Here is a 25,342-nt window from a genome sequence, read left to right on the forward strand (position 1 = left end):
TCTAAACTCAGGGTTAGGTATTACCTCAGGGTTAGGTCTAAACTCAGACTTAAGTCTAAACTCAGGCTTAGGTCTAAACTCAGACTTAGGTCTAAACTCAGATTTAGGTCTAAACTCAGACTTAGGTTTTAACTCAGACTTAAACTGAGACTTAGGTCTAAACTCAGACTTAGGTCTAAACTCAGGCTTAGGTCTTAACTCAGACTTAAGTCTAAACTCAGGCTTAGGTCTAAACTCAGGGTTAGGTATTACCTCAGGGTTAGGTCTAAACTCAGACTTAAGTCTAAACTCAGGCTTAGGTCTAAACTCAGGGTTAGGTATTACCTCAGGGTTAGGTCTAAACTCAGACTTAAGTCTAAACTCAGGCTTAGGTCTAAACTCAGGCTTAGGTCTAAACTCAGACTGAGGTCTAAACTCAGACTGAGGTCTAAACTCAGACTGAGGTCTAAACTCAGGGTTAGGTATTACCTCAGGGTTAGGTCTAAACTCAGACTTAAGTCTAAACTCAGGCTTAGGTCTAAACTCAGGCTTAGGTCTAAACTCAGACTTAGGTCTAAACTCAGGCTGAGGTCTAAACTCAGGCTGAGGTCTAAACTCAGGCTAAGGTCTTAACTCAGGCTGTTATTAGTCTCTGGGGGTGAGGGGGCTAGAGAACAAACAAACAGTTCTTAAAGTAAAGACATTTTTATTGGCGTTCTTCTCGGTACTTTTTATTTATTTGACACCAATATTTTCATTCATGTATTTTGCTTTTTACCGCTAACGACCGCCAATGACAGCCAACGACCTCCAGCGAGGTGTCTGGAGCTGCAGGTCCAACAGAAGCCCTTTGGGACGAGAGCTTCTCAGTGGGAATGAGGAAGAGCAGTGAGCAGAGACCAAAGGGTTAAAAACAACAAAGGGGTTACAGGTGACGGTGAGATGGACCGGCGACCCTGCAGAGGTCAAAGTTCAGAACTGGAGAGTGTCCAAGATAAACTCCCAAACGTTTTGTCACCTCCGGGTGAGTAGACCAGAAGATGAAGGCAGAAATCTGTGGAGACACACAAGAGGACCTGTGTCACTCGAGGAATAGAGGACCTGTGCCACTTGAGGAATAGAGGACCTGTGTCACTAGAGGAATAGAGGCCCTGTGTCACTAGAGGAATAGAGGACGTGTGTCACTAGAGGAATAGAGGACGTGTGTCACTAGAGGAATAGAGGACCTGTGTCACTAGAGGAATAGAGGCCCTGTGTCACTAGAGGAATAGAGGCCCTGTGTCACTAGAGGAATAGAGGACCTATGTCACTAGAGGAATAGAGGCCCTGTGCCACTTGAGGAATAGAGGACCTGTGTCACTAGAGGAATAGAGGCCCTGTGTCACTAGAGGAATAGAGGACGTGTGTCACTAGAGGAATAGAGGACGTGTGTCACTAGAGGAATAGAGGACCTGTGTCACTAGAGGAATAGAGGCCCTGTGTCACTAGAGGAATAGAGGACCTATGTCACTAGAGGAATAGAGGACCTATGTCACTAGAGGAATAGAGGACCTATGTCACTAGAGGAATAGAGGACATGTGTCACTAGAGGAATAGAGGACCTGTGCCACTTGAGGAATAGAGGACCTGTGTCACTAGAGGAATAGAGGCCCTGTGTCACTAGAGGAATAGAGGCCCTGTGTCACTAGAGGAATAGAGGACCTATGTCACTAGAGGAATAGAGGCCCTGTGTCACTAGAGGAATAGAGGCCCTGTGTCACTAGAGGAATAGAGGACCTGTGTCACTAGAGGAATAGAGGACCTGTGTCACTCGAGGAATAGAGGACCTGTGCCACTTGAGGAATAGAGGACCTGTGTCACTAGAGGAATAGAGGCCCTGTGTCACTAGAGGAATAGAGGACGTGTGTCACTAGAGGAATAGAGGACGTGTGTCACTAGAGGAATAGAGGACCTGTGTCACTAGAGGAATAGAGGCCCTGTGTCACTAGAGGAATAGAGGACCTATGTCACTAGAGGAATAGAGGACATGTGTCACTAGAGGAATAGAGGACCTGTGTCACTTGAGGAATAGAGGACCTGTGTCACTAGAGGAATAGAGGCCCTGTGTCACTAGAGGAATAGAGGCCCTGTGTCACTAGAGGAATAGAGGACCTGTGTCACTAGAGGAATAGAGGACCTGTGTCACTAGAGGAATAGAGGCCCTGTGTCACTAGAGGAATAGAGGACCTGTGTCACTAGAGGAATAGAGGACCTGTGTCACTAGAGGAATAGAGGACCTGTGTCACTAGAGGAATAGAGGACCTGTGTCACTAGAGGAATAGAGGACCTGTGTCACTAGAGGAATAGAGGACCTGTGTCACTAGAGGAATAGAGGACCTGTGTCACTTGAGGAATAGAGGACCTGTGTCACTAGAGGAATAGAGGCCCTGTGTCACTAGAGGAATAGAGGCCCTGTGTCACTAGAGGAATAGAGGACCTATGTCACTAGAGGAATAGAGGCCCTGTGTCACTAGAGGAATAGAGGCCCTGTGTCACTAGAGGAATAGAGGACCTGTGTCACTAGAGGAATAGAGGACCTGTGTCACTAGAGGAATAGAGGACCTGTGTCACTTGAGGAATAGAGGACCTATGTCACTAGAGGAATAGAGGCCCTGTGTCACTAGAGGAATAGAGGACCTGTGTCACTAGAGGAATAGAGGACCTGTGTCACTAGAGGAATAGAGGACCTGTGTCACTAGAGGAATAGAGGCCCTGTGTCACTAGAGGAATAGAGGACCTGTGTCACTAGAGGAATAGAGGCCCTGTGTCACTAGAGGAATAGAGGACCTGTGTCACTAGAGGAATAGAGGACCTGTGTCACTTGAGGAATAGAGGACCTGTGTCACTAGAGGAATAGAGGCCCTGTGTCACTTGAGGAATAGAGGACCTGTGTCACTAGAGAAATAGAGGCCCTGTGTCACTAGAGGAATAGAGGACCTGTGTCACTAGAGGAATAGAGGCCCTGTGTCACTAGAGGAATAGAGGACCTGTGTCACTTGAGGAATAGAGGACCTGTGTCACTAGAGGAATAGAGGACCTGTGTCACTAGAGGAATAGAGGACCTGTGTCACTAGAGGAATAGAGGACCTGTGTCACTTGAGGAATAGAGGACCTGTGTCACTAGAGGAATAGAGGCCCTGTGTCACTAGAGGAATAGAGGACCTGTGTCACTAGAGGAATAGAGGACCTGTGTCACTAGAGGAATAGAGGCCCTGTGTCACTTGAGGAATAGAGGACCTGTGTCACTAGAGGAATAGAGGCCCTGTGTCACTAGAGGAATAGAGGACCTGTGTCACTTGAGGAATAGAGGACCTGTGTCACTAGAGAAATAGAGGCCCTGTGTCACTAGAGGAATAGAGGCCCTGTGTCACTAGAGGAATAGAGGCCCTGTGTCACTAGAGGAATAGAGGACCTGTGTTACTAGAGGAATAGAGGCCCTGTGTCACTAGAGGAATAGAGGACCTGTGTCACTAGAGGAATAGAGGACCTGTGTCACTTGAGGAATAGAGGCCCTGTGTCACTAGAGGAATAGAGGACCTGTGTCACTTGAGGAATAGAGGACCTGTGTCACTAGAGGAATAGAGGACCTGTGTCACTAGAGGAATAGAGGACCTGTGTCACTTGAGGAATAGAGGCCCTGTGTCACTAGAGGAATAGAGGCCCTGTGTCACTAGAGGAATAGAGGACCTGTGTCACTTGAGGAATAGAGGACCTGTGTCACTAGAGGAATAGAGGACCTGTGTCACTAGAGGAATAGAGGACCTGTGTCACTAGAGAAATAGAGGCCCTGTGTCACTAGAGGAATAGAGGCCCTGTGTCACTAGAGGAATAGAGGACCTGTGTCACTAGAGGAATAGAGGACCTGTGTCACTAGAGAAATAGAGGCCCTGTGTCACTAGAGGAATAGAGGACCTGTGTCACTAGAGAAATAGAGGCCCTGTGTCACTAGAGGAATAGAGGCCCTGTGTCACTAGAGGAATAGAGGACCTGTGTCACTAGAGGAATAGAGGCCCTGTGTCACTAGAGGAATAGAGGACCTGTGTCACTAGAGGAATAGAGGCCCTGTGTCACTAGAGGAATAGAGGACCTGTGTCACTTGAGGAATAGAGGCCCTGTGTCACTAGAGGAATAGAGGACCTGTGTCACTTGAGGAATAGAGGACATGTGTCACTAGAGGAATAGAGGCCCTGTGTCACTAGAGGAATAGAGGACCCTAACCCTCTTGGAGGCCTTCCTACCTCCAGGTCACCGCTCAGGTTTCGCTATGTGCTCGAACTTTCTCTCCTCTTTAGGAATCTGCTCCACAAAACAAGAACAGACTGGATCAGTTTGGTGGTCTCTGACAGGCCAGTGAAGTGGCTTTAGAGGGACCAGGACCAGGCCAGTGAAGTGGCTTTAGAGGGACCAGGACCAGGCCAGTGAAGTGGCTTTAGAGGGACCAGGACCAGGCCAGTGAAGTGGCTTTAGAGGGACCAGGACCAGGCCAGTGAAGTGGCTTTATAGTGACCAGGACCAGGCCAGTGAAGTGGCTTTAGAGGGACCAGGACCAGGCCAGTGAAGTGGCTTTAGAGTGACCAGGCCAGTGAAGTGGCTTTAGAGGGACCAGGACCAGGCCAGTGAAGTGGCTTTAGAGGGACCAGGACCAGGCCAGTGAAGTGGCTTTAGAGTGACCAGGCCAGTGAAGTGGCTTTAGAGTGACCAGGACCAGGCCAGTGAAGTGGCTTTAGAGGGACCAGGCCAGTGAAGTGGCTTTAGAGTGACCAGGACCAGGCCAGTGAAGTGGCTTTAGAGGGACCAGGACCAGGCCAGTGAAGTGGTTTTAGAGGCACCAGGACCAGGCCAGTGAAGTGGCTTTAGAGGGACCAGGCCAGTGAAGTGGCTTTAGAGGGACCAGGACCAGGCCAGTGAAGTGGCTTTAGAGGGACCAGGACCAGGCCAGTGAAGTGGCTTTAGAGGGACCAGGCCAGTGAAGTGGCTTTAGAGGGACCGGGCCAGTGAAGTGGCTTTAGAGGGACAGAGTCTCCCTGTGAGACCACCTCTCAGTGGACTGGACATGTTGGAGCTGTTCTCTAACAGGAGGACCCTGGTTTATAAATCGGTCTTCAACTGGATCACAAGACGACTTCACAAACAGGAAAACACTCACACTTGAGTCTGTTGCACAAAGTCTGCAGAATGCTGATCCCTGGTGCACAACTCGATGATCCTCACACGCTCCTGGATCTCCTGCAGAGGTCAAAGGTCAGAAAACAAGTGAGAACGAAGAAAAGGTTCAAAGACTTTGTGAAGCGTGTTTGTGAATGTGTGAATTGGATAAGTAAACCAGCAACTCCTTAGTTTCATGATGATAACCAGCACAGTGGAGGACCTCACGCCACTTCTCTGCTGCTTACCTTCAAGTAGATTGATGGCGTCCCACAAGGCTACATTTTGGGGCCACTTTTGTTTTCTATTTCAAATAAACCTCGACGCTAACGACACTCAGCTGTACGTAGAAGATAATCCCGACAATAAGGTGTTCATAAAAACAATAGTGTACGCTTTATTGGACCACTGAAATGATGCTCTGCATTTGACTCATCCTTAGCTATCTCGGAGCAGCATGTGAAGGTGTAGTGCCTTGCTCAAGGACATGTCACCATGCAGCTATGGGCAGAGCGGGGATCCGACCGGGTACCTTGTGGTCGCCTCTCCCCATGACCACGGAGGAGTTACCTGCTTGCCGAGCGTGACGTCCCGGTCTCTGGAGCCGGCGTCCTGCGGCGCGTCCTCGTGGCGCCGGTAGGACTGGGCGCTGACCGGGTCGCTCTGAAACGCAGGGTTGGCCGTGTGGGCTCGCTCCGGCGCCGCCGTGCTTTCTCCCCATCTGGAGGGGAACGCATCAGCCTGAACTCCACAGAACAAACTGTCAAGAAGTCAAAGAGCCCCCGGTGTCCTGGCCTACCGGAGCGGGTCCTCCGTGTCTCCGCCATCAGACTGCTCTCGCAGCGTCCTCGCCAGGAACAAGGCCACCCCGGACGCCACCAACAGGAAGCCGGCCACAGAGGCCACGGCGATGCCGACCACCAGCGGCTCGGAGACGTACTCCTCGCAGTGCTCGCCGCGGTACCACCAGTTCTCTCCCACCCGACACCTGCAGCAAAGGGTTCAGATCCCAAGTCACCGTCGGGAATAACTCTTCAAAATATTTTCCTGTTTAAAATTATTATTAAGTTTGAACCTAAAGACCAGAAGAAAGGTCAAATAATGCACCTGATTATGTTTCGTATCAACATTTTTTTTAAACTGGAAAGTTATTTTTGTAAGTGTAAGGGCCTGAGGGGAAAGGTGGGGAAGGCTCCGCCCACTCCTTCAGGAGGGCACGGGCACCAGGTGACCGGGTCGGGATCTCCTCGTCAGGGAGACGGAGTCGCAGAGTGACGTCTCCTCGGCCTGAAGGAGGTGAGTCGGCTGGCGGCCAGTCGGCTGGCGGTCAGTCGGCTGGCGGCCAGTCAGCTGGCGGCCAGTCGGCCGGCGGCCAGTCGGTCAAAAAGAGAATGTATTGCGCCAAGTGGGGTTTCTCTTATTCGGTAGCTTTGAACTTGACAAAGACAGAATGAAGGAAACGTCCTCCGACCTGCAGATGGCGCCTTTGCCGGGGACGACGTCACATTTGCCGTCGTTGAGGCAGAAGTCGGGCTGCGCCTCACAGGCGCTCTGACACGGCAGGCCGTCCACGCTCAGGTAGCCGGCGTCACAAACACACTCGGCCTCTCCGGACCACCGGTTCACCAGACACCTGGAGAAGTCGTTACACGCCTGGAACTTACAGGGGTCAGCCCGGTCACCTGAGGGGGCGCAACCACAGGAACAGAAGAAGACGACGCTTCGGTCGATTGACATGGAACAACAACTATTCTGAGGGTTGAAGTCTTTCTTCGTGAATACAGATATTGAAGACAAATAAAAGTAAAATAAAGAGAAACCAGGATCCAGTAGCAGCTCCAACTCCACCAGTGGTCTTGTCTTTGATTTTTTAAATATATATATATTATATTTGTATAAAAGACAATAGATCTAATGTTTATTGATGAGGAAGATCTCAGCTTGTTGATGTGAACATCACATTGGAACCTCTCGAGGTCTAGTCCCTGCTCTACTTGGGTCCTACCTGATTCCACGTCCAGCGAGTACTTGTCAATGGACAGGTTCATGGTCTGGTATGCCGTGTTGGCGAAGTCCTCCAGGATGAGGTACACGACGTTGGTGACCCCTCTGGGAACTGGCTTACCGAACCTCATCCTGCTGTTCACCACGATGCTGCCATTCCTGAAGTTGAGGATCTCCAGGTTCTTGAAGTTGTTCAGGTTGGTCTGGAGGTGCGGGACGAGCTGCAAGGTAAAGACAAAGACTTGAGAAGAGCAGAACATGTGCATCGAGAAGTTGTTCTTCACTAGAGTCTTTGAGGTCTCACCAGTTGGAGGAACTGTTGCTCCAGGGCTTTGTACTCGGGGGAGCTCTTGTTGAAGAGGTCCATGGAGAACGCCATGTTGGTCACCCTGAGGCTGAAGAACACCGTAAGAGCCCTGCCGGGGCGGGGCGGTGTGGCGAAGGCGTCCGTGTCTGACCCCTGAGCTCCACTGGAGAATCCGCTGCTGTCACCTTCAGTTGCCACGCCGCCGTACTGGAACAAGTCAAAGCTGACATCGATGCTCGGAACCTCAGAAATATGGTGATCAAAGGGTTGGATCTCGGTAACAGGGGCGTCGTCGTTGACTTCCTGAAACAAGGGGGACGTTGTTTGGAGGGTTTTGCTGCTCGATTCACTTTCAGAAGTATTCACAGGGGGGGTCAACACGTTTTCATCCTGAACTGAAGCTCCTGGAGACTTTAGATCGCCTTGATATGATGATGATGGTGGTGCAACATGAGAAACACCTGAAGTAGGAGTGCTCATTGAAAACTCTTCTTCATGGTTTGGGTGCTCATGGTGAACTGGTTCCTCATCCTCCGGTGCTGAATCCGACACTCGGGTAAACGGTGAGTCCTTCTCAGGTGAAAGCGCGATGCTGTCACTGTGGTCCGGACTTACAGAGGAAGTGAGGACTGGAGTTGCAGTTGTTTTCGTCACAACCATGACTTCATCCACAACCAGATGGTTGTCTTGGAGACCAACCGCTGGCGTCGTGGCAGGATCAGTTCCCCCGATGTGTTGGTCCTCGAGAATCTCAACCTCATCCTGGTCTTTGGTTTCTGATAGCAGCAGGTTTGGTTTTTCAGTGAATATCTGAATTTCTGCTGGGTCTTCGGAGGTCAAGTCAAAGCTGGATTCTGACTGGACTTCTTCAGTATCTGGGACTTCAACCTCTTCTTCATTGGGTTGATCTTTCTCTGATTCAGAGCCAACTGTAGCAGCAGGAGGTTCTGCTGCTGCTTCCACATCTTCAGTGGTTTCTAGAAGCTTGACTGCCGAATCAGTTGGACCTGTAAAGACAGGGGCCTCGCGAGTCCAGAGTTCAGGCTCAGGAGAACCTGAGACTGGAGCCACAAGGGTATGCGGTCTGGTCAAGGAGTAGTCATCATAGACACCAGATTTTCCCACTGACAGTTCAACAGTCATGGTTCCTTTGGGGGAGAACACCGGTGCTTTGGTGGTGGTTGAGTGCCGAGGATCTGTGCTGATGTGGGGCGTCACCAAAACCTGCTCCGAGAACATATCCTCAATGCCTCCATCCAGCAATGATTCTTCGAAAGCAGGAGCTTTCCTCAAAGGGGGAGCTTTGATGACAGCAACTTCCATCGCTGTTACATCCTCATACTCAGTGGTGGCCAACTCCACACCAAGCGTTTCCTCGTCCTCTTCTTTGTCCTCGGTCTCCTCCAGATCCGGCGGCGGTAGCACCTCCTGACGGATCGGGTCAGAGGACGCTGTCGAAGGCCAGGACCGGTGATCAGCTCCCTGTCCCTCTCCGGAGGAACCAGAACCAGATCCTTCGTCCAGTGTGACCTCGGAGCCCGCATTTGGTTTTCCCGGCAGTGGGGGGGGGACAGATCCTCCAGGACTCCCCTGGTCTCCAGCAGCAGCGGTACTCAGAAGGAATTCCTCTTCTTCAATATTTCCCTCATCTGAAAACCAGAAAAGCATGTGAAGCGTTTTAGGAGAACAAATTCAAAAGATCAGTCATTGATCGTTGGCTCACTCTCTTTCTGCAGGTCGAAGGTCTTCTCAGGGACCTCTGCAGCGGCCGGAGGACTCGTGCTCTCGTCGATCACGAAGACATCGTTCTCGCTCACCAGGGGGCGCTGTGGGTCTTTCTGCTGGTAGAAGGGGTCGAACAGGAAGCCGTCTTTGTTGAGGTCGACCTCGTGGCTCGGAGCATCGCGAGGCTTCTCTGCAGCGAGGACGTTTTCCTGACGGAAGAACATGTTCTGATATTGAGAGACATCCTCATTATTTCTGTAACCAGCTTCTTATTCCGGTTCTTTTTAACTCACCATGTTGTCAGAGATGTCGGCCGGTCCACTTGTCGGTTTCAAAGCAGGAAGCAAGTTCTCCACTGCAGGAAAGAGTCGTTAATAACATCCTGTATTGATCCAAATGAAAACCCAGGGTCAAAGTGGAGATGCATTGGTACCGTTGTCCTGCTGCAGGGCCCCGGGCTGCGGCTCCAGGCTGCTCATGGCGGGGTCCTTGTGCAGGGCTCCGGGGTCATTCTTCTCCACCAGGTTGTTCTGCAGAGAGATAAAGTCCAGCGTGTCGTTCGCGACGCCACTGCTGCTGTCCACCTCCAGGGTGATGGCGTAGTGGACCAGGACCACCAGACCCCTGAGAGGGAACCAGACCAGAACAAGTACACCCTTAACAGTAATCTGGCCAGCAGCGGGCGATGGACCGGGGGAGGGGCACTCCGAGGTCCCGCGGTCAGGGTTCACGGTGGTCTAACTCACCTGTCCAGGTCCTTCTGAGGCCTGGAGACAGAGAAAACACTGGTTGTGAGAACAGCCTTTGGAGCTGAGACGTGAACACACGACAGAACAGGAAGTAAGACGGGACCTGAATTCAACCACAAAGACGTTCCTGAGGCCCGGCAGCCTCTCCAAGACGTCTTGCATCTGTCAGAGGAAAGAGCTTGAGTCCACTTTCTGAAGCCAAGCACTCGGCTCCTCTGTCCCTGGTGTCTCTACTGTCTCTACTGTCTCTGGTGTCTCTACTGTCTCTACTGTCCCTGGTGTCCCTAGTGTCTCTGGTGTCTCTACTGTCTCTGGTGTCTCTACTGTCTCTACTGTCCCTAGTGTCTCTACTGTCTCTGGTGTCTCTACTGTCTCTACTGTCTCTGGTGTCTCTACTGTCTCTACTGTCCCTAGTTTCTCTACTGTCTCTACTGTCTCTGGTGTCTCTACTGTCCCTGGTGTCTCTACTGTCCCTAGTGTCTCTACTGTCCATAGTGTCTCTACTGTCCCTGATGTCTCTACTGTCCCTGGTGTCTCTACTGTCTCTACTGTCTCTGGTGTCTCTACTGTCCCTAGTGTCTCAGTCTCTACTGTCCCTGGTGTCTCTACTGTCTCTGGTGTCTCTACTGTCCCTGGTGTCTCTACTGTCTCTACTGTCCATGGTGTCCCTAGTGTCTCCGTCTCTACTGTCCCTGGTGTCTCTAATGTCTCTACTGTCCCTGGTGTCTCTACTGTCCCTAGTGTCTCTACTGTCTCTACTGTCCCTGGTGTCTCTACTGTCTCTACTGTCCCTGGTGTCTCTACTGTCTCTACTGTCCCTGGTGTCTCTACTGTCCCTGGTGTCTCTACTATCTCTACTGTCCCTAGTGTCTCTACTGTCTCTACTATCCCTGGTGTCTCTACTGTCCCTAGTGTCTCTACTGTCCCTAGTGTCTCTACTGTCTCTACTGTCCCTGGTGTCTCTACTGTCCCTAGTGTCTCTACTGTCTCTACTGTCCCTGGTGTCTCCGTCTCTACTGTCTCTACTGTCCCTGGTGTCTCTACTGTCCCTACTGTCTCTACTGTCCCTAGCGTCTCTACTGTCCCTGGTGTCTCTACTGTCTCTACTGTCCATGGTGTCTCTACTGTCCCTGGTGTCTCCGTCTCTACTGTCCCTGGTGTCTCTACTGTCCCTGGGGTCTCTACTGTCTCTACTGTCCCTGGTGTCTCTACTGTCCCTAGTGTCTCTACTGTCTCTACTGTCCCTAGTGTCTCTACTGTCCCTGGTGTCTCCGTCTCTACTGTCCCTGGTGTCTCTACTGTCCCTGGTGTCTCTACTGTCCCTAGTGTCTCTACTGTCCCTAGTGTCTCTACTGTCCCCGGTATCTCTACTGCCTCTACTGTCCCTAGTGTCTCTACTGTCCCTGGTGTCTCCATCTCTACTGTCTCTACTGTCCCTGGTGTCTCTACTGTCTCTACTGTCCCTGGTGTCTCTACTGTCCCTAGTGTCTCTACTGTCCATGGTGTCTCTACTGTCCCTGGTGTCTCCATCTCTACTGTCCCTGGTGTCTCTGTCTCTACTGTCCATGGTGTCTCTACTGTCCCTGGTGTCTCTACTGTCTCTACTGTCCCTACTGTCCCTGGTGTCTCTACTGTCTCTACTGTCCCTGGTGTCTCTACTGTCTCTACTGTCCCTAGTGTCTCTACTGTCCCTAGTGTCTCTACTGTCCCTGGTGTCTCTACTGTCCCTACTGTCCCTGGTGTCTCTACTGTCCCTAGTGTCTCTACTATCTCTACTGTCCCTAGTGTCTCTACTGTCCCTGGTCTCTACTGTCCCTAGTATCTCTACTGTCTCTACTGTCCCTAGTATCTCTACTGTCCCCAGTGTCTCTACCACCTCTACTGTCTCTAGCGTCTCTAGTGTTCCTCCCATCTTTACTGTCTCTTATGAGTTCTCATTTTGACCTGATATTAAAATAATGAATGTATTGCTTTAAAACCAACGTTCCTCAACATGTGCTTGGAGCACCGGGTGGTGAAAGCGAGCGTACCCTGCGGGTGAAGTGTTGGGCCAGTTGCTGGTGCTGGAAGCTGCTCGGGTCCCTCAGAGCGTCGGTGAAGGTCTCTCCTCTCAGCTTGATGCGGAGCTCCACCACCTGGTCCTTCTGGGGCGACGAGGACCACGGCACGGCGGCGTCGATCTCGTTACCGATCTGAATGTGCAGGAACATTCGACATTGGTTTCCTGTCAATAAGCAGGTAGCAGAACTGACCTACATGTACTCACAGAGCTCTCAAAGTCATGTCTTCCCTCGTCGACGTCGCGAGGCGTCTCGCTCAGATCGGGGAAGTTGCCGTTGTTGTACTCCAATATATACTTGGTTGTCATCTCCAGAGTGTCTTGTGGCTTTTCTGGAGCCACAGCCTCAGATGTGACTTCTACTGGAGGCTCAGAGATACCCTCAACTTCCTCGACTTGGACGCCGTCCTCCAGGACAGGCTCATCGGGAACCTTATGGCTGCCCTCCTCTGGCTCGGTTCCTCCTCCCCCTGTGGTAATAATCCGTGAATGGTCATAAGTCACAACTTCTGGAGACGTTTCATTCCGTGCCTCTTGGAACGATTCCGACTCTGGACCTTCACTTGCAGGCTCAACCACCTGTGTAGTACTCTTCCTGGTGGTTTCTGGTAGTGCTTCTACCTCAGGGTCTTCTAGAAGTTCCACAGTTACCTCTGGATCAGGTGTTTCCTCCACTTCAGTCGCGGCCAGTACATGCTCTGTATCTTCTGGAACAGAAACTGGAGTGATCTCTTCACTGAACTCTGGGGTAGTTTCTTCAAAAGTCTCGGGATTGACTTCCTCAGCAATTTCTGCTTCTGCAACACCGACTTCCTCTGATGTCTCCACGGAGGACTCAGATGTTGCCTCTTCTGTATCCTCCAGAGGTTCCCCTCCAGCTGTTTCTGGTGTTTGATCCTCATCAGTCAACACTTCAGGTTGGGCTTCTTGTGCAGGTTCCTTCTCCTCGTGTTCCACTTCTTGTTCTTGCTCTCCTTTGGGTTCGGCTTCTTCAGCAGTTGCTTCTGCAGGTGCTGCTTCTGGTTCAGCATTTCCAATAGGTTCTGCCATTTGTTCAGTTTCTAAAACAGGTCCTTGTCCAGTTTCTGTTAGATTAGTTCCTTCTTGGTCTCCAGGTGTTTCTGCACCTTTAGTCGTCTCTTCTGTCCGTTCTTCCCGTTCTACTGTAGCTTTATCTGGTTCTTCTGAGACGCGTACCGGAGCTTCTACTTCCTCCTCTTTAGTATCTGTTGCCTCTTCGGTGGGAGCTTGTAGTTCTTCTATATTTAGCTCATTTATATCAGTCTCTGTTGTTTTCACCTGAGTGGACTCAGTTGTCTCATCTTCAAGAACAACCGGGTCTTCTTCATGTTGAACTTTGTCTTTTTCTGCTGCCTCAACCATTCGTCCTTTGTCTGTCTCGTCAACTGTGGTATGGGGTGGAACCTCCTCTGTGACGTAGGAGGTGTCTTCATCCTGGTTACCTTGTAAAATCACAACAACAGGTTCAGAAGTGACCTCAACCATGACTGTCGGTGTGTCTCCACCTTCTTTAATAACTTCTACTGTGGTCAGAAGAGAAGCCTGGGAAGGAACCTCCATTTCCAAGACTGGAGTCACGTTTGTAAAGATCTCTTCTTCTGAGTCCGTGAACACAAACACAGTTGAAGTTTCATCTGGGCCGATTTCATCAACATCCAAAATGTCCTCTAAAGAATGTTCTACAGGTGGTTTCGATCGGTCATCTTCAGGTTCTTCAAGAATAACCACCTCAGCTACTTCATGTGTATCTGGTACTATTGGATCAGTGGGCTCTGGTGAATCCGTAGCGTCCTCCTTCAAGGACAAGTCTGCTGTGGCGTCCAAAGAATTGTCTGGAATTTCCTCGCTGACCTTAAATGCGGTCTCTGGCGTTTGCTCGGTCACTTCTGATGGCGCTGCAGGCTCTTCAAGCCCTAAAGCCTCTGTTGTGGCACCTTCTGCAGCAGGTGCTGTAGTGGGCTCAGTGAAACCCACAACGGTAGCCTCTGTGAGGACCACTTCAGCCACGGCCTCTGAGGGTGGCTCCTCACCTTCTTGGCTGACTTTGTGAATCACCTCAGTCGTTGCAGGTACATCCACATGTCCAGGAAAGACCTCGACCTCCTCTTCTGTTCCAGCTGTATTTTCCTCAACGATCTCTTCAAACGGCTTGTGGGTAACCGAGGCAGCAAACTCCACAGTTTCCTCTGCAATGTTCTCAACATCTACTTCTTCAGACTTTAGAGTTCCAGCGATGATCAAAGGTCGGCTTTCTGAAGCAACGCCTCTTCCAGTCCCCTGGATGTCGTTGCGGTCCTCTGGCACGGCAACAACCGGAGACTCAGAGGTCAAATCCACTTGGATCTTGGTCCTGGATGGTGCAGGATCTTGATCGGTCCCAGCGGTTGCAGAAAGTGTAGAGGCCAAAGCGGTGACCTCAAAGGCCAGGTCATCTTCATTTGTTGGGATTGTGTCCGATCTGGCGACGACATCCTCCTCCTCTGTAGAACAATACAGATGAAACATCATTGTTAGGATGATGAAGTAAAATACAGTGTTTGTACATATTTACTGAATTCCTCAAAGTAACTGAACAGAGTTGTGACATCAGTTCCTTTCAGAGGCTGAAGTAGAACTCATCTGTGAACTCTGCAGCTGTATCATGTGAACAATAAAAGCCAGAAGCTCCATGCAGAGACGTGCAGGGTGTCCTCAGGGTGTCCTCAGAGTGTCCTCAGGGTGTCCTCAGAGTGTCCTCAGAGTGTCCTCAGGGTGTCCTCAGAGTGTCCTCAGGGTGTCCTCAGAGTGTCCTCAGAGTGTCCTCAGGGTGTCCTCAGGGTGTCCTCAGGGTGTCTACAGGGTGTCCTCAGAGTGTCCTCAGGGTGTCCTCAGTGTCCTCAGGGTGTCCTCAGAGTGTCCTCAGGGTGTCTACAGGGTGTCCTCAGTGTCCTCAGGGTGTCCTCAGAGTGTCCTCAGAGTGTCCTCAGAGTGTCCTCAGGGTGTCTACAGGGTGTCCTCAGAGTGTCCTCAGGGTGTCCTCAGAGTGTCCTCAGGGTGTCCTCAGAGTGTCCTCAGAGTGTCCTCAGAGTGTCCTCAGGGTGTCCTCAGGGTGTCCTCAGGGTGTCTACAGGGTGTCCTCAGAGTGTCCTCAGGGTGTCCTCAGAGTGTCCTCAGGGTGTCCTCAGAGTGTCCTCAGGGTGTCTACAGGGTGTCCTCAGTGTCCTCAGGGTGTCCTCAGAGTGTCCTCAGGGTGTCCTCAGAGTGTCCTCAGGGTGTCCACAGGGTGTCCTCAGTGTCCTCAGGGTGTCTACAGGGTGTCCTCAGAGTGTCCTCAGGGTGTCCTCAGAGTGTCCTCAGGGTGTCCTCAGGGTGTCCTCAGGGTGTCCTCAGAGTGTCCTCAGGGTGTCCTCAGGGTGTCCTCAGAGTGTCCTCAGGGTGTCCTCAGGGTGTCCTCAGAGTGTCCTCAGGGTGTCTACAGGGTGTCCTCAGAGTGTCCTCAGGGTGTCCTCAGGGTGTCTACAGGCCTGCAGACTGGACTGCTTTGAAGGTTGTGACTCATCAGGCAGCTGGTGTTTGATGCTCTGAACAGCGTAGAGCTGAACCGACGGGCTTCGGCTCGCGGCTGATTTCCTTTCTCCGATAACCCGTGAAGAAGTTGAAGTTGTGACCTTAAATTAAACAGTAGAGCCGTTTTGGCTTCCAGCTCCACGGTCCTCTGACCTCACTAACTGACACCGTCTTCACCCTCCGGAGACCAGACTGCTTCCCCCAAATAGGCTTAAGGTCTATTCTGAGCCACATGAGGTAAGCTGGCAGCAGACATTTAAACCTGGATGCACATCTCGTGTTGAACCACCATGATGGTCTGGCGCTCCACTTATCATCAGGGTCTAAGACTGTCATTGGGCCAACACTTATTAGAGGTAGTTCACACCAAAGCTCCTGCTGCTCCATCAAAGAGCGTTGTGGTGCCTTCAGGGTTCAAGTTGACTACTCTATCTTTAGTCAGTATTTTAAGAGTCATCTGCAAAAAGATGATCTTCAAAACATTTGGTCAACTCTTTATATGGATTTCAGAATTAAACTAAATAAAAATCAGGGGTTCAGGGGTTTGTTTAGAGGTTCAGGGTTTTAGGTGTTTAGAGGATCAGGGGTTCAGAGGTTCAGATGTTTAGAGGTTCAGGGGTTTAGAGGTTTGAGGATCAGGTGTTTAGAGGATCAGGGGTTTAGAGGTTCAGGGGTTTAGAGGTTTGAGGATCAGGTGTTTAGAGGATCAGGTGTTTAGAGGATCAGGGGTTTAGAGGTTTGAGGATCAGGTGTTTAGAGGTTCAGGGGTTTAGAGGATCAGGGGTTTAGAGGTTTGAGGATCAGGTGTTTAGAGGATCAGGTGTTTAGAGGTTCAGGGGTTTAGAGGTTCAGGGGTTTAGAGGTTTGAGGATCAGGTGTTTAGAGGATCAGGTGTTTAGAGGATCAGGGGTTTAGAGGTTTGAGGATCAGGTGTTTAGAGGTTCAGGGGTTTAGAGGTTTGAGGATCAGGTGTTTAGAGGTTCAGGGGTTTAGAGGATCAGGGGTTTAGAGGTTTGAGGATCAGGTGTTTAGAGGATCAGGTGTTTAGAGGTTCAGGGGTTTAGAGGTTTGAGGATCAGGTGTTTAGAGGTTCAGGGGTTTAGAGGTTTGAGGATCAGGTGTTTAGAGGTTCAGAGGTTTAGAGGTTTAGAGGTTTGAGGATCAGGTGTTTAGAGGATCAGGTGTTTAGAGGTTCAGGGGTTTAGAGGTTTGAGGATCAGGTGTTTAGAGGTTCAGGGGTTTAGAGGTTTGAGGATCAGGTGTTTAGAGGTTCAGGGGTTTAGAGGTTTGAGGATCAGGTGTTTAGAGGATCAGGTGTTTAGAGGTTCAGGGGTTTAGAGGTTTGAGGATCAGGTGTTTAGAGGATCAGGTGTTTAGAGGTTCAGGGGTTTAGAGGTTTGAGGATCAGGTGTTTAGAGGTTCAGGGGTTTAGAGGTTTGAGGATCAGGTGTTTAGAGGTTCAGGGGTTTAGAGGTTTGAGGATCAGGTGTTTAGAGGATCAGGGGTTTAGAGGTTCAGAGGTTTGAGGATCAGGTTTTTAGAGGTTCAGGGGTTTAGAGGTTTGAGGATCAGGTGTTTAGAGGATCAGGTGTTTAGAGGTTCAGGGGTTTAGAGGTTTGAGGATCAGGTGTTTAGAGGTTCAGGGGTCCAGGTGAGTTTACCTGGTGAAGCCGTCTCAGAGCTGCAGGACAAAGAGACAGAACAGCTTTAATAAAACAAGAAGAAAAGAACTCTGATGACTGTCTGTGAGCTCACGGCTGACCTCTGACCTCCTCTCGTCTCCTCTCTCTTCTCTCTCGTCTCCTCTCTCGTATCCTCTCTCTCGTCTCCTCTCTCTTCTCATCTCCTCTCTTCTCTCTCGTCTCCTCTAATCTCCTCTCTCGTCTCCTCTCTTCTCATCTTCTCTCTCGTCTCCTCTCTCTCATCTCCTCTCTCTCCTCTCTCCTCTCTCGTCTCCTCTCTCTCTTCTCATCTCCTCTCTCTTCCTCTCATCTCCTCTCTTGTCTCATCTCCTCTCTCGTCTCCTCTCTCTCTTCTCATCTCCTCTCTCTCTCCTCTCATCTCCTCTCTCGTCTCCTCTCTCTCTTCTCTCTCTTCTCATCTCCTCTCTCTTCCTCTCATCTCCTCTCTCATCTCCTCTCTCTCTTCTCTCTCTCTTCTCTCTTCTCCTCCTCCTCTCTCTCTCCTCTCTCCTCCTCTCTCTCTCTCTCTCCTCTTTCCTCTCTCTCTCTTCTCTCTCCTCTCTCTCCTCGCTCTCCTCACTCTCTCCTTTCTTCTCTCTCTCTCTCTCTGCTCTCTCCTGTCTCTCTCTCTTCCTCTCATCTCCTCTCTCGTCTCCTCTCTTGTCTCCTCTCTTGTCTAGTCTCCTCTCTCTTCTCTCTCATCTCCTCTCTCGTCTCCTCTCTTGTCTCCTCTCTTGTCTAGTCTCCTCTCTCTCTTCTCATCTCCTCTCTCTTCCTCTCATCTCCTCTCTTGTCTCCTCTCTTGTCTCGTCTCCTCTGTTCTCCTCTCATCTCTCCTCTCTCCTCTCCTCCTCTCCTCTCCCCTCTCTCTCTCTCTCTCTCCTCTGTTCTCCTCTCCTCCTCTCTCTCTCTCTCTTCTCTCCTCTCTCTCTCCTCTCTTTCTCCTCTCCTCCTCTCTCTCTCTCCTCTCCTCTCTCTTCCTCCATCTCCTCTCTCTCATCTCCTCTCTCTCCTCTCTCTCCTCTCTCAAACCTCTCTCTCCTCTCTCTCCTCCTCTCTCCTCTCATCTCCTCTGTCTCCTCTCTTCTCCTCTTCTCCTCTCTCTCTCTCTCTCTCCTCCTCTCTCTCTCTCTCCTCTCCTCATCTCTCTCTCTCCTCATCTCTCTCTCCTCCTCTCTCTCTCTCTCTTCCTCTCTCTCTCCTCCTCTCTCTCTCCTCATCTCTCTCTCCTCCTCTCTCTCCTCTCTCTCTCTCCTCTCTCTCATCTCCTCTCTCCTCTCTCCTCCTCTCATCTCCTCTCTCTCTCTCTCTCTCTCATCTCCTCTCTCCCTTCTCTCATCTCCTCTCTCATCTCGTCTCTTCTCCCTCTCTCCTCTCTCTCCTCTCTCTCGTCTCCTCTCTCTCATCTCCTCTCTTCTCATCTCCTCTCTTGTCTCATCTCCTCTCTCGTCTCCTCTCTCTCGTCTCCTCTCTCTTCTCCTCTCATCTCCTCTCTCGTCTCCTCTCTCTCTCTCTCTCCTCTCTCCTCTCTCTCTCTCTCTCTCTCTCTTCTCTCTCTTCTCATCTCCTCTCTCTTCCTCTCATCTCCTCTCTCGTCTCCTCTCTCTCTTCTCCTCTCTCGTCTCCTCTCTCCTCTCTCGTCTCCTCTCTCTCTTCTCCTCTCTCGTCTCCTCTGTTCTCCTCTCATCTCCTCTCTCGTCTCCTCTCTTCTCCTCTCTCGTCTCCTCTGTTCTCCTCTCATCTCCTCTCTCGTCTCCTCTCTCTCCTCTCATCTCCTCTCTCTCTTCTCCTCTCTCCTCTGTTCTCCTCTCGTCTCCTCTCTCTCTTCTCCTCTGTTCTCCTCTCATCTCCTCTCTCTCCCTCCTCTCCTCCTCTCGGTCTCCTCTCTCTCATCTCCTCTCTCGTCTCCTCTCTCTCTCTCTTCTCATCTCCTCTCATCTCCTCTCTCGTCTCCTCTCTCTTCTCTCGTCTCCTCATCTCCTCTCTTGTCTCATCTCCTCTCTAGTCTCCTCTCTCTTCCTCTCGTCTTCTCTCTAGTCTCGTCTCTCGTCTCCTCTCTCGTCTCTTTCGTCTCTCTTCTCATCTCCTCTCATCCCTCATGCTGCTCATCTGAGCATCAGATGTTTTCACATTGTAAACTGCTCAACAAACATGTTACAACGGTTAAGACCAAATAATCAATTAATGGAAAAAATAAAATGAAAACTGTCATTAATACATTGTGGAAAAAGTGTTCCTTTAATTCTTCTACTTTTTAAGATAAACCTCATTGCATACAAGATATTTTTACAACTCCTGAATGCTTAATAGATAGTATAGTTGAATACTATATGAATAATCTGAATGAGTGTAATGACTTGAAAGGGGAGTTGTCTTGACGTGAAGATGCTTCTCATCTGAAACACACGGCTCTGAGTCTCATGAATCTCTGAGCATCCTGGTCCTTCAGCCCGTTGGGATCACACTAAACCAACATCTCCAGGTCTGCGTCTGCCGTTTCAGCCTACCTGCATGGGGGCGGGGCCACGCTGCAGCAGGTGATGACGCACACACAGGTGTCAGGAACACAACCACACCACAGGAACATTGGAAGGACTCAAATGGAGCGTCTGGGTTTGTGAGACTCAGAGCTCGTGGTTTCTCCTCAAGGCCATGAAGTAGACACTCACCTGTTGCTCTCCGGAGCCGAGGCCGCTCTCTGAGAACCAGAACCAGCACCAGAACCACATGGAGAGAGAAGAGCCTCTGGTTACAACTTCACAACTACTTTATTGTTCCTCAGGGAAATAAAGGATTCACATCGTTAGTGAGACGCCTTGATTTTGGTAAACTTTCTTTGTGAAGGTTTTGTATCTTACGTGTAGTGAACTACATCCTCATTAATATCACTATGAGTCATAGTAGTAAACACAAGTACTTCGACCACTATAGCCGGACAAGATAATACATTTATTTGATTTTAAGTATTATTTTCCGAATGTAGTGTTCCTCTGTTTATATATACACATATATATGTGTATATATACGTCTACATATATATATATATACGTCTACATATATATTTGTATATATATATACATATATATACATATATATGTGTTTATATACATACGTATACATATATATATATATGTATATATATATATGTACTTACACTCCTGATGAGGCTGTAGTGTTCCTCTGATTGGCTGAAGAAGTGTCCGATGTCCTGGACGCTGACGGACTCGTCCATGCAGCGACGGACCCAGTCCTGGTACTGGTCCCGCTCCGGGAGCCGGTCCCAGAAGATCTTGAAGGCCTCCCACACCGTCTCCCGGCACACTGAAACACGCGTGTGACGTCACATGGTGGGGGAACAACAGCAGGTCTCCTTTAAGCTGTGCTCATGAAGACACGAGTCAAGTCCCCATCTCAGTCAAAAGGTGAAACTGCTTTGACAGAACCGACCCGTCCTCAGAGCCATGCTCCTCAAGGTCACCTCTGAGTGACCTTGAGGAGCATGGCTCTGAGGACACAGAGTTTAAGCTGCTAAGTGGGTTTGGATCAGCTGTTCAGGAGGAGTCCAAGAGCCGTACCTCTGAGGTGAAAGTACTTCAGGTGGTTGTCGACGGCCTGGTCCAACGTCTCCTGGGTACAGAGCTGGACTCCACTGGGCAACAAGACGTTCCTCCTGCTCCGAGTCGCAGCGGCGTGTCGTCGGTGAAGAAGCGGAGCGGCACGAGGACCGGAGAGCGGCAGCCGGTCCCCCTCACGAGGACCCGAGAGCGGCAGCCGGTCCCCCTCACGAGGACCAGAGACCGGCAGCCGGTCCCCCTCACGAGGACCGGAGACCGGCAGCCGGTCCCCCTCACGAGGACCGGAGACCGGCAGCCGTCCCCTCACGAGGACCAGAGACCGGCAGCCGGTCCCCCTCACGAGGACCGGAGACCGGCAGCCGGTCCCCCTCACGAGGACCGGAGAGCGGCAGCCGGTGCCCCTCACGAGGACCGGGTCGCTCCAAGGTGGCTTCTGGAGGAACAACAGGTCTTCAGCTGAGGGACTCCTGGACTCGACTGATTACACTCAACGACTTTTACTGTCGTCAATTACATGGATTATAATTGACGAATTGATGTGCAAATCTGAGATAGTAATAGCAGGAGTAAAACCCTAAACAGGTACAAGTACCTGTTCCAGGAGTAAAACCCTTAACAGGTACAAGTACCTGTTCCAGGAGTAAAACCCTTAACAGGTACAAGTACCTGTTCCAGGAGTAAAACCCTAAACAGGTACAAGTACCTGTTCCAGGAGTAAACCCTAAACAGGTACAAGTACCTGTTCCAGGAGTAAACCCTTAACGGGTACAAGTACCTGTTCCAGGAGTAAACCCTAAACAGGTACAAGTACCTGTTCCAGGAGTAAACCCTAAACAGGTACAAGTACCTGTTCCAGGAGTAAAACCCTAAACAGGTACAAGTACCTGTTCCAGGAGTAAAACCCAAACAGGTACAAGTACCTGTTCCAGGAGTAAACCCTAAACAGGTACAAGTACCTGTTCCAGGAGTAAAACCCTAAACAGGTACAAGTACCTGTTCCAGGAGCAAACCCTTAACAGGTACAAGTACCTGTTCCAGGAGTAAACCCTAAACAGGTACAAGTACCTGTTCCAGGAGTAAACCCTAAACAGGTACAAGTACCTGTTCCAGGAGTAAACCCTTAACGGGTACAAGTACCTGTTCCAGGAGTAAACCCTAAACAGGTACAAGTACCTGTTCCAGGAGTAAACCCTAAACAGGTACAAGTACCTGTTCCAGGAGTAAACCCTAAACAGGTACAAGTACCTGTTCCAGGAGAACCCTAAACAGGTACAAGTACCTGTTCCAGGAGTAAACCCTAAACAGGTACAAGTACCTGTTCCAGGAGAACCCTTAACAGGTACAAGTACCTGTTCCAGGAGTAAACCCTAAACAGGTACAAGTACCTGTTCCAGGAGTAAAACCCTAAACAGGTACAAGTACCTGTTCCAGGAGCAAACCCTTAACAGGTACAAGTACCTGTTCCAGGAGTAAACCCTAAACAGGTACAAGTACCTGTTCCAGGAGTAAAACCCAAACAGGTACAAGTACCTGTTCCAGGAGTAAACCCTAAACAGGTACAAGTACCTGTTCCAGGAGTAAACCCAAACAGGTACAAGTACCTGTTCCAGGAGAAACCCAAACAGGTACAAGTACCTGTTCCAGGAGTAAACCCCAAACAGGTACAAGTACCTGTTCCAAACAGGTACAAGTACCTGTTCCAGGAGTAAACCCCAAACAGGTACAAGTACCTGTTCCAGGAGTAAACCCTAAACAGGAACAAGTACCTGTCCCAGGAGCAAACCCTTAACAGGTACAAGTACCTGTTCCAGGAGTAAACCCTAAACAGGTACAAGTACCTGTTCCAGGAGTAAAACCCTAACAGGTACAAGTACCTGTTCCAGGAGCAAACCCTTAACAGGTACAAGTACCTGTTCCAGGAGTAAACCCTAAACAGGTACAAGTACCTGTTCCAGGAGTAAAACCCTTAACAGGTACAAGTACCTGTTCCAGGAGTAAAACCCTAAACAGGTACAAGTACCTGTTCCAGGAGTAAAACCCTTAACAGGTACAAGTACCTGTTCCAGGAGTAAAACCCTAAACAGGTACAAGTACCTGTTCCAGGAGCAAACCCTTAACAGGTACAAGTACCTGTTCCAGGAGTAAAACCCTTAACAGGTACAAGTACCTGTTCCAGGAGTAAACCCTAACAGGAGTATTGGTCCTACCCGTCTCCATGGCGACCAGGCCTGGCAGCAGCGCTGCTCCCAGCAGCCAAAGCATCAAACTCACAAAGCGTCCGGACATTTCTCAGAAGACTTCTCCTCCTTCCTCTTCTCCTCCGTCCTCTTGTCCTCGGCTCCTCTGTCCTCGGCTCCTCTGTCCTCTTGTCCTCGGCTCCTCTGTCCTCGGCTCCTCTGTCCTCTTCTCCTCTGTCCTCTTCTCCTCCGTCCTCTTCTCCTTCTCCTCGGCTCCTCTGTCCTCTTCTCCTCTGTCCTCTTCTCCTTCTCCTCTGTCCTCTTCTCCTCGGCTCCTCTGTCCTCGGCTCCTCCCTCGGCTCAGCTCCTCGTCCAATGAGAGGGGAGCCAGGTGGCGGTCTCTGAGCAGAGGTAATCCCATGAGTTAATCTGCTGGCCTCAGTGAGCGCCTGTTGCTTTAAGAGAATCAAACAGGAAGAGTATTCCATACATGAGGCTCAACGACAGAAAGACTCCGTTACCCAGGATGCACCTGTGCAAAGGACAAGCGGTCCAGATTGATCACATGAATGCAGTGATGTCATAGGGCCAGGTGACCATGTGGTTGAACACCTGTTGAGCCTCAGGTGGTTGTGAGGCCACAGTGACCCCTCAGCACGACAAGGTCAAAGGTCACCACGGCTAATGAAGCACCTGTTGAGCTTCAGGTACTACACACTGTACACACACGAGTACTACACACTGTACACACACTGTACACACACGAGTACTACACACGAGTACTACACACTGTACACACACGAGTACTACACACTGTACACACACGAGTACTACACACTGTACACACACGAGTACTACACACTGTACACACACGAGTACTACACACAAGTACTACACACTGTACACACACGAGTACTACACACGAGTACTACACACGAGTACTACACACTGTACACACACGAGTACTACACACTGTACACACACGAGTACTACACACTGTACACACACACGAGTACTACACACTGTACACACACGAGTACTACACACTGTACACACACGAGTACTACACACTGTACACACACGAGTACTACACACTGTACACACACGAGTACCACACACGAGTACTACACACTGTACACACACGAGTACTACACACTGTACACACACGAGTACTACACACTGTACACACACGAGTACTACACACACGAGTACTACACACTGTACACACACGAGTACTACACACTGTACACACACGAGTACTACACACTGTACACACACGAGTACTACACACTGTACACACACGAGTACTACACACTGTACACACACAGGAGTACTACACACTGTACACACACGAGTACTACACACTGTACACACACGAGTACTACACTGTACACACACAGGAGTACTACACGCTGTACACACACGAGTACTACACACTGTACACACAGGAGTACTACACACTGTACACACACGAGTACTACACACTGTACACACACAGGAGTACTACACACAGGAGTACTACACACTACCCACAGGACTCGTCCTCTGAACCAGAGGTGTACTCACACACTGTACACACAAGGAGTACTACACACTGTACACACAGAAATTAGTTCTCTGCATTTAACCCATCCTTAGTTATTATGAGCAGTGGGCTGCGAAGCGCCCAACAGGGTTCAGTGCCTTGCCAAGGACACTTCGACTTGCAATTAATGGGGAGAGCGGGGATCGAACCCACAACCCTGCGGTTGCAGGACGGCCCTCTTACCCCACTGAGCTAAAGCCGCCCCCGAAGAAGCGCATGTTGTGCAGTCGTCTAAAGGTCAGAGGTCAAATACTCACCGGGTTTCTCCACTGAAACAGATCCGGTTCATTCAGGACTCGGAGTCCAGCAGAGGATCTGGATCAGTTCTCAATCTGCAGGGTCACATGATTGTTGGGATGGAGGATTCATCTGGACCCCCAGAGCCAGACCAGGACCAGAGCCGGACCAGAGCCGGACCAGGACCAGAGCCGGACCAGGACCAGAGCCGGACCAGAGCCGGACCAGGACCAGAGCCAGACCAGAGCCGGACCAGGACCAGGACCAGAGCCGGACCAGAGCCGGACCAGGACCAGAGCCAGACCAGGACCAGAGCCAGACCAGAGGCCACCCGGGCTAGAGGGACCAGAGAGGGACCTGAAGGGGCTAGAGATCTACAGTTGCCCCCCCCCCCCCCCCGTCTGATCCAGCTGTGAGCCGATTGGTCCTGAGGGGAGTAAACAGACACCAACACTCCACCGATAGTAACGGTGACATCACTGATCGATCGATGTGAGAACATACATAAGATA

The 25,342-nt window shown here is 50.5% G+C and overlaps 1 protein-coding gene across 4 annotated transcripts; it reads right to left on the minus strand.

Moving 5' to 3' along the window:
- Window positions 1-665: 665 nt before the first annotated feature.
- On the minus strand, window positions 666-25,144 carry LOC130204540 (interphotoreceptor matrix proteoglycan 2-like). 4 transcript variants are annotated; one of them, XM_056431349.1, is made up of 21 exons: window positions 24,851-25,144; window positions 23,103-23,409; window positions 20,832-21,264; window positions 20,411-20,577; window positions 19,926-19,954; window positions 19,764-19,784; window positions 17,236-17,255; window positions 12,215-14,508; window positions 11,979-12,140; window positions 10,052-10,110; window positions 9,946-9,966; window positions 9,633-9,823; window positions 9,493-9,554; window positions 9,198-9,408; window positions 7,472-9,123; window positions 7,169-7,388; window positions 6,635-6,845; window positions 5,963-6,151; window positions 5,734-5,884; window positions 5,165-5,244; window positions 666-1,033 (listed from the first exon to the last, which is right to left on the minus strand). In XM_056431349.1, exons 2-21 carry the CDS (start codon window positions 23,115-23,117, stop codon window positions 994-996), a joined length of 6,228 nt encoding a protein of 2,075 aa, XP_056287324.1. In that variant the 5' UTR covers window positions 23,118-23,409; window positions 24,851-25,144; the 3' UTR covers window positions 666-993. The 4 variants fall into 4 exon arrangements, with proteins under 4 accessions (XP_056287324.1, XP_056287323.1, XP_056287325.1 ...); XM_056431348.1 differs by having other exon boundaries at window positions 23,103-23,463; XM_056431350.1 differs by lacking the exon at window positions 24,851-25,144 and adding an exon at window positions 4,257-4,314 and having other exon boundaries at window positions 23,103-23,491.
- Window positions 25,145-25,342: the final 198 nt, after the last annotated feature.

The sequence above is a fragment of the Pseudoliparis swirei genome, chromosome 14 (assembly GCF_029220125.1).
Source record: "Pseudoliparis swirei isolate HS2019 ecotype Mariana Trench chromosome 14, NWPU_hadal_v1, whole genome shotgun sequence".
Lineage (NCBI taxonomy): Eukaryota > Metazoa > Chordata > Actinopteri > Perciformes > Liparidae > Pseudoliparis > Pseudoliparis swirei.

Coding starts and splice junctions, on each gene's coding strand:
- LOC130204540 (XM_056431349.1), bottom strand. Junction 10,111..11,978: donor CCCAACACTTCACCCGCAGG/GTACGCTCGCTT, acceptor TTCCTCTGACAG/ATGCAAGACGTCTTGGAGAG. Junction 9,555..9,632: donor GGCCCTGCAGCAGGACAACG/GTACCAATGCAT, acceptor TCTTTCCTGCAG/TGGAGAACTTGCTTCCTGCT.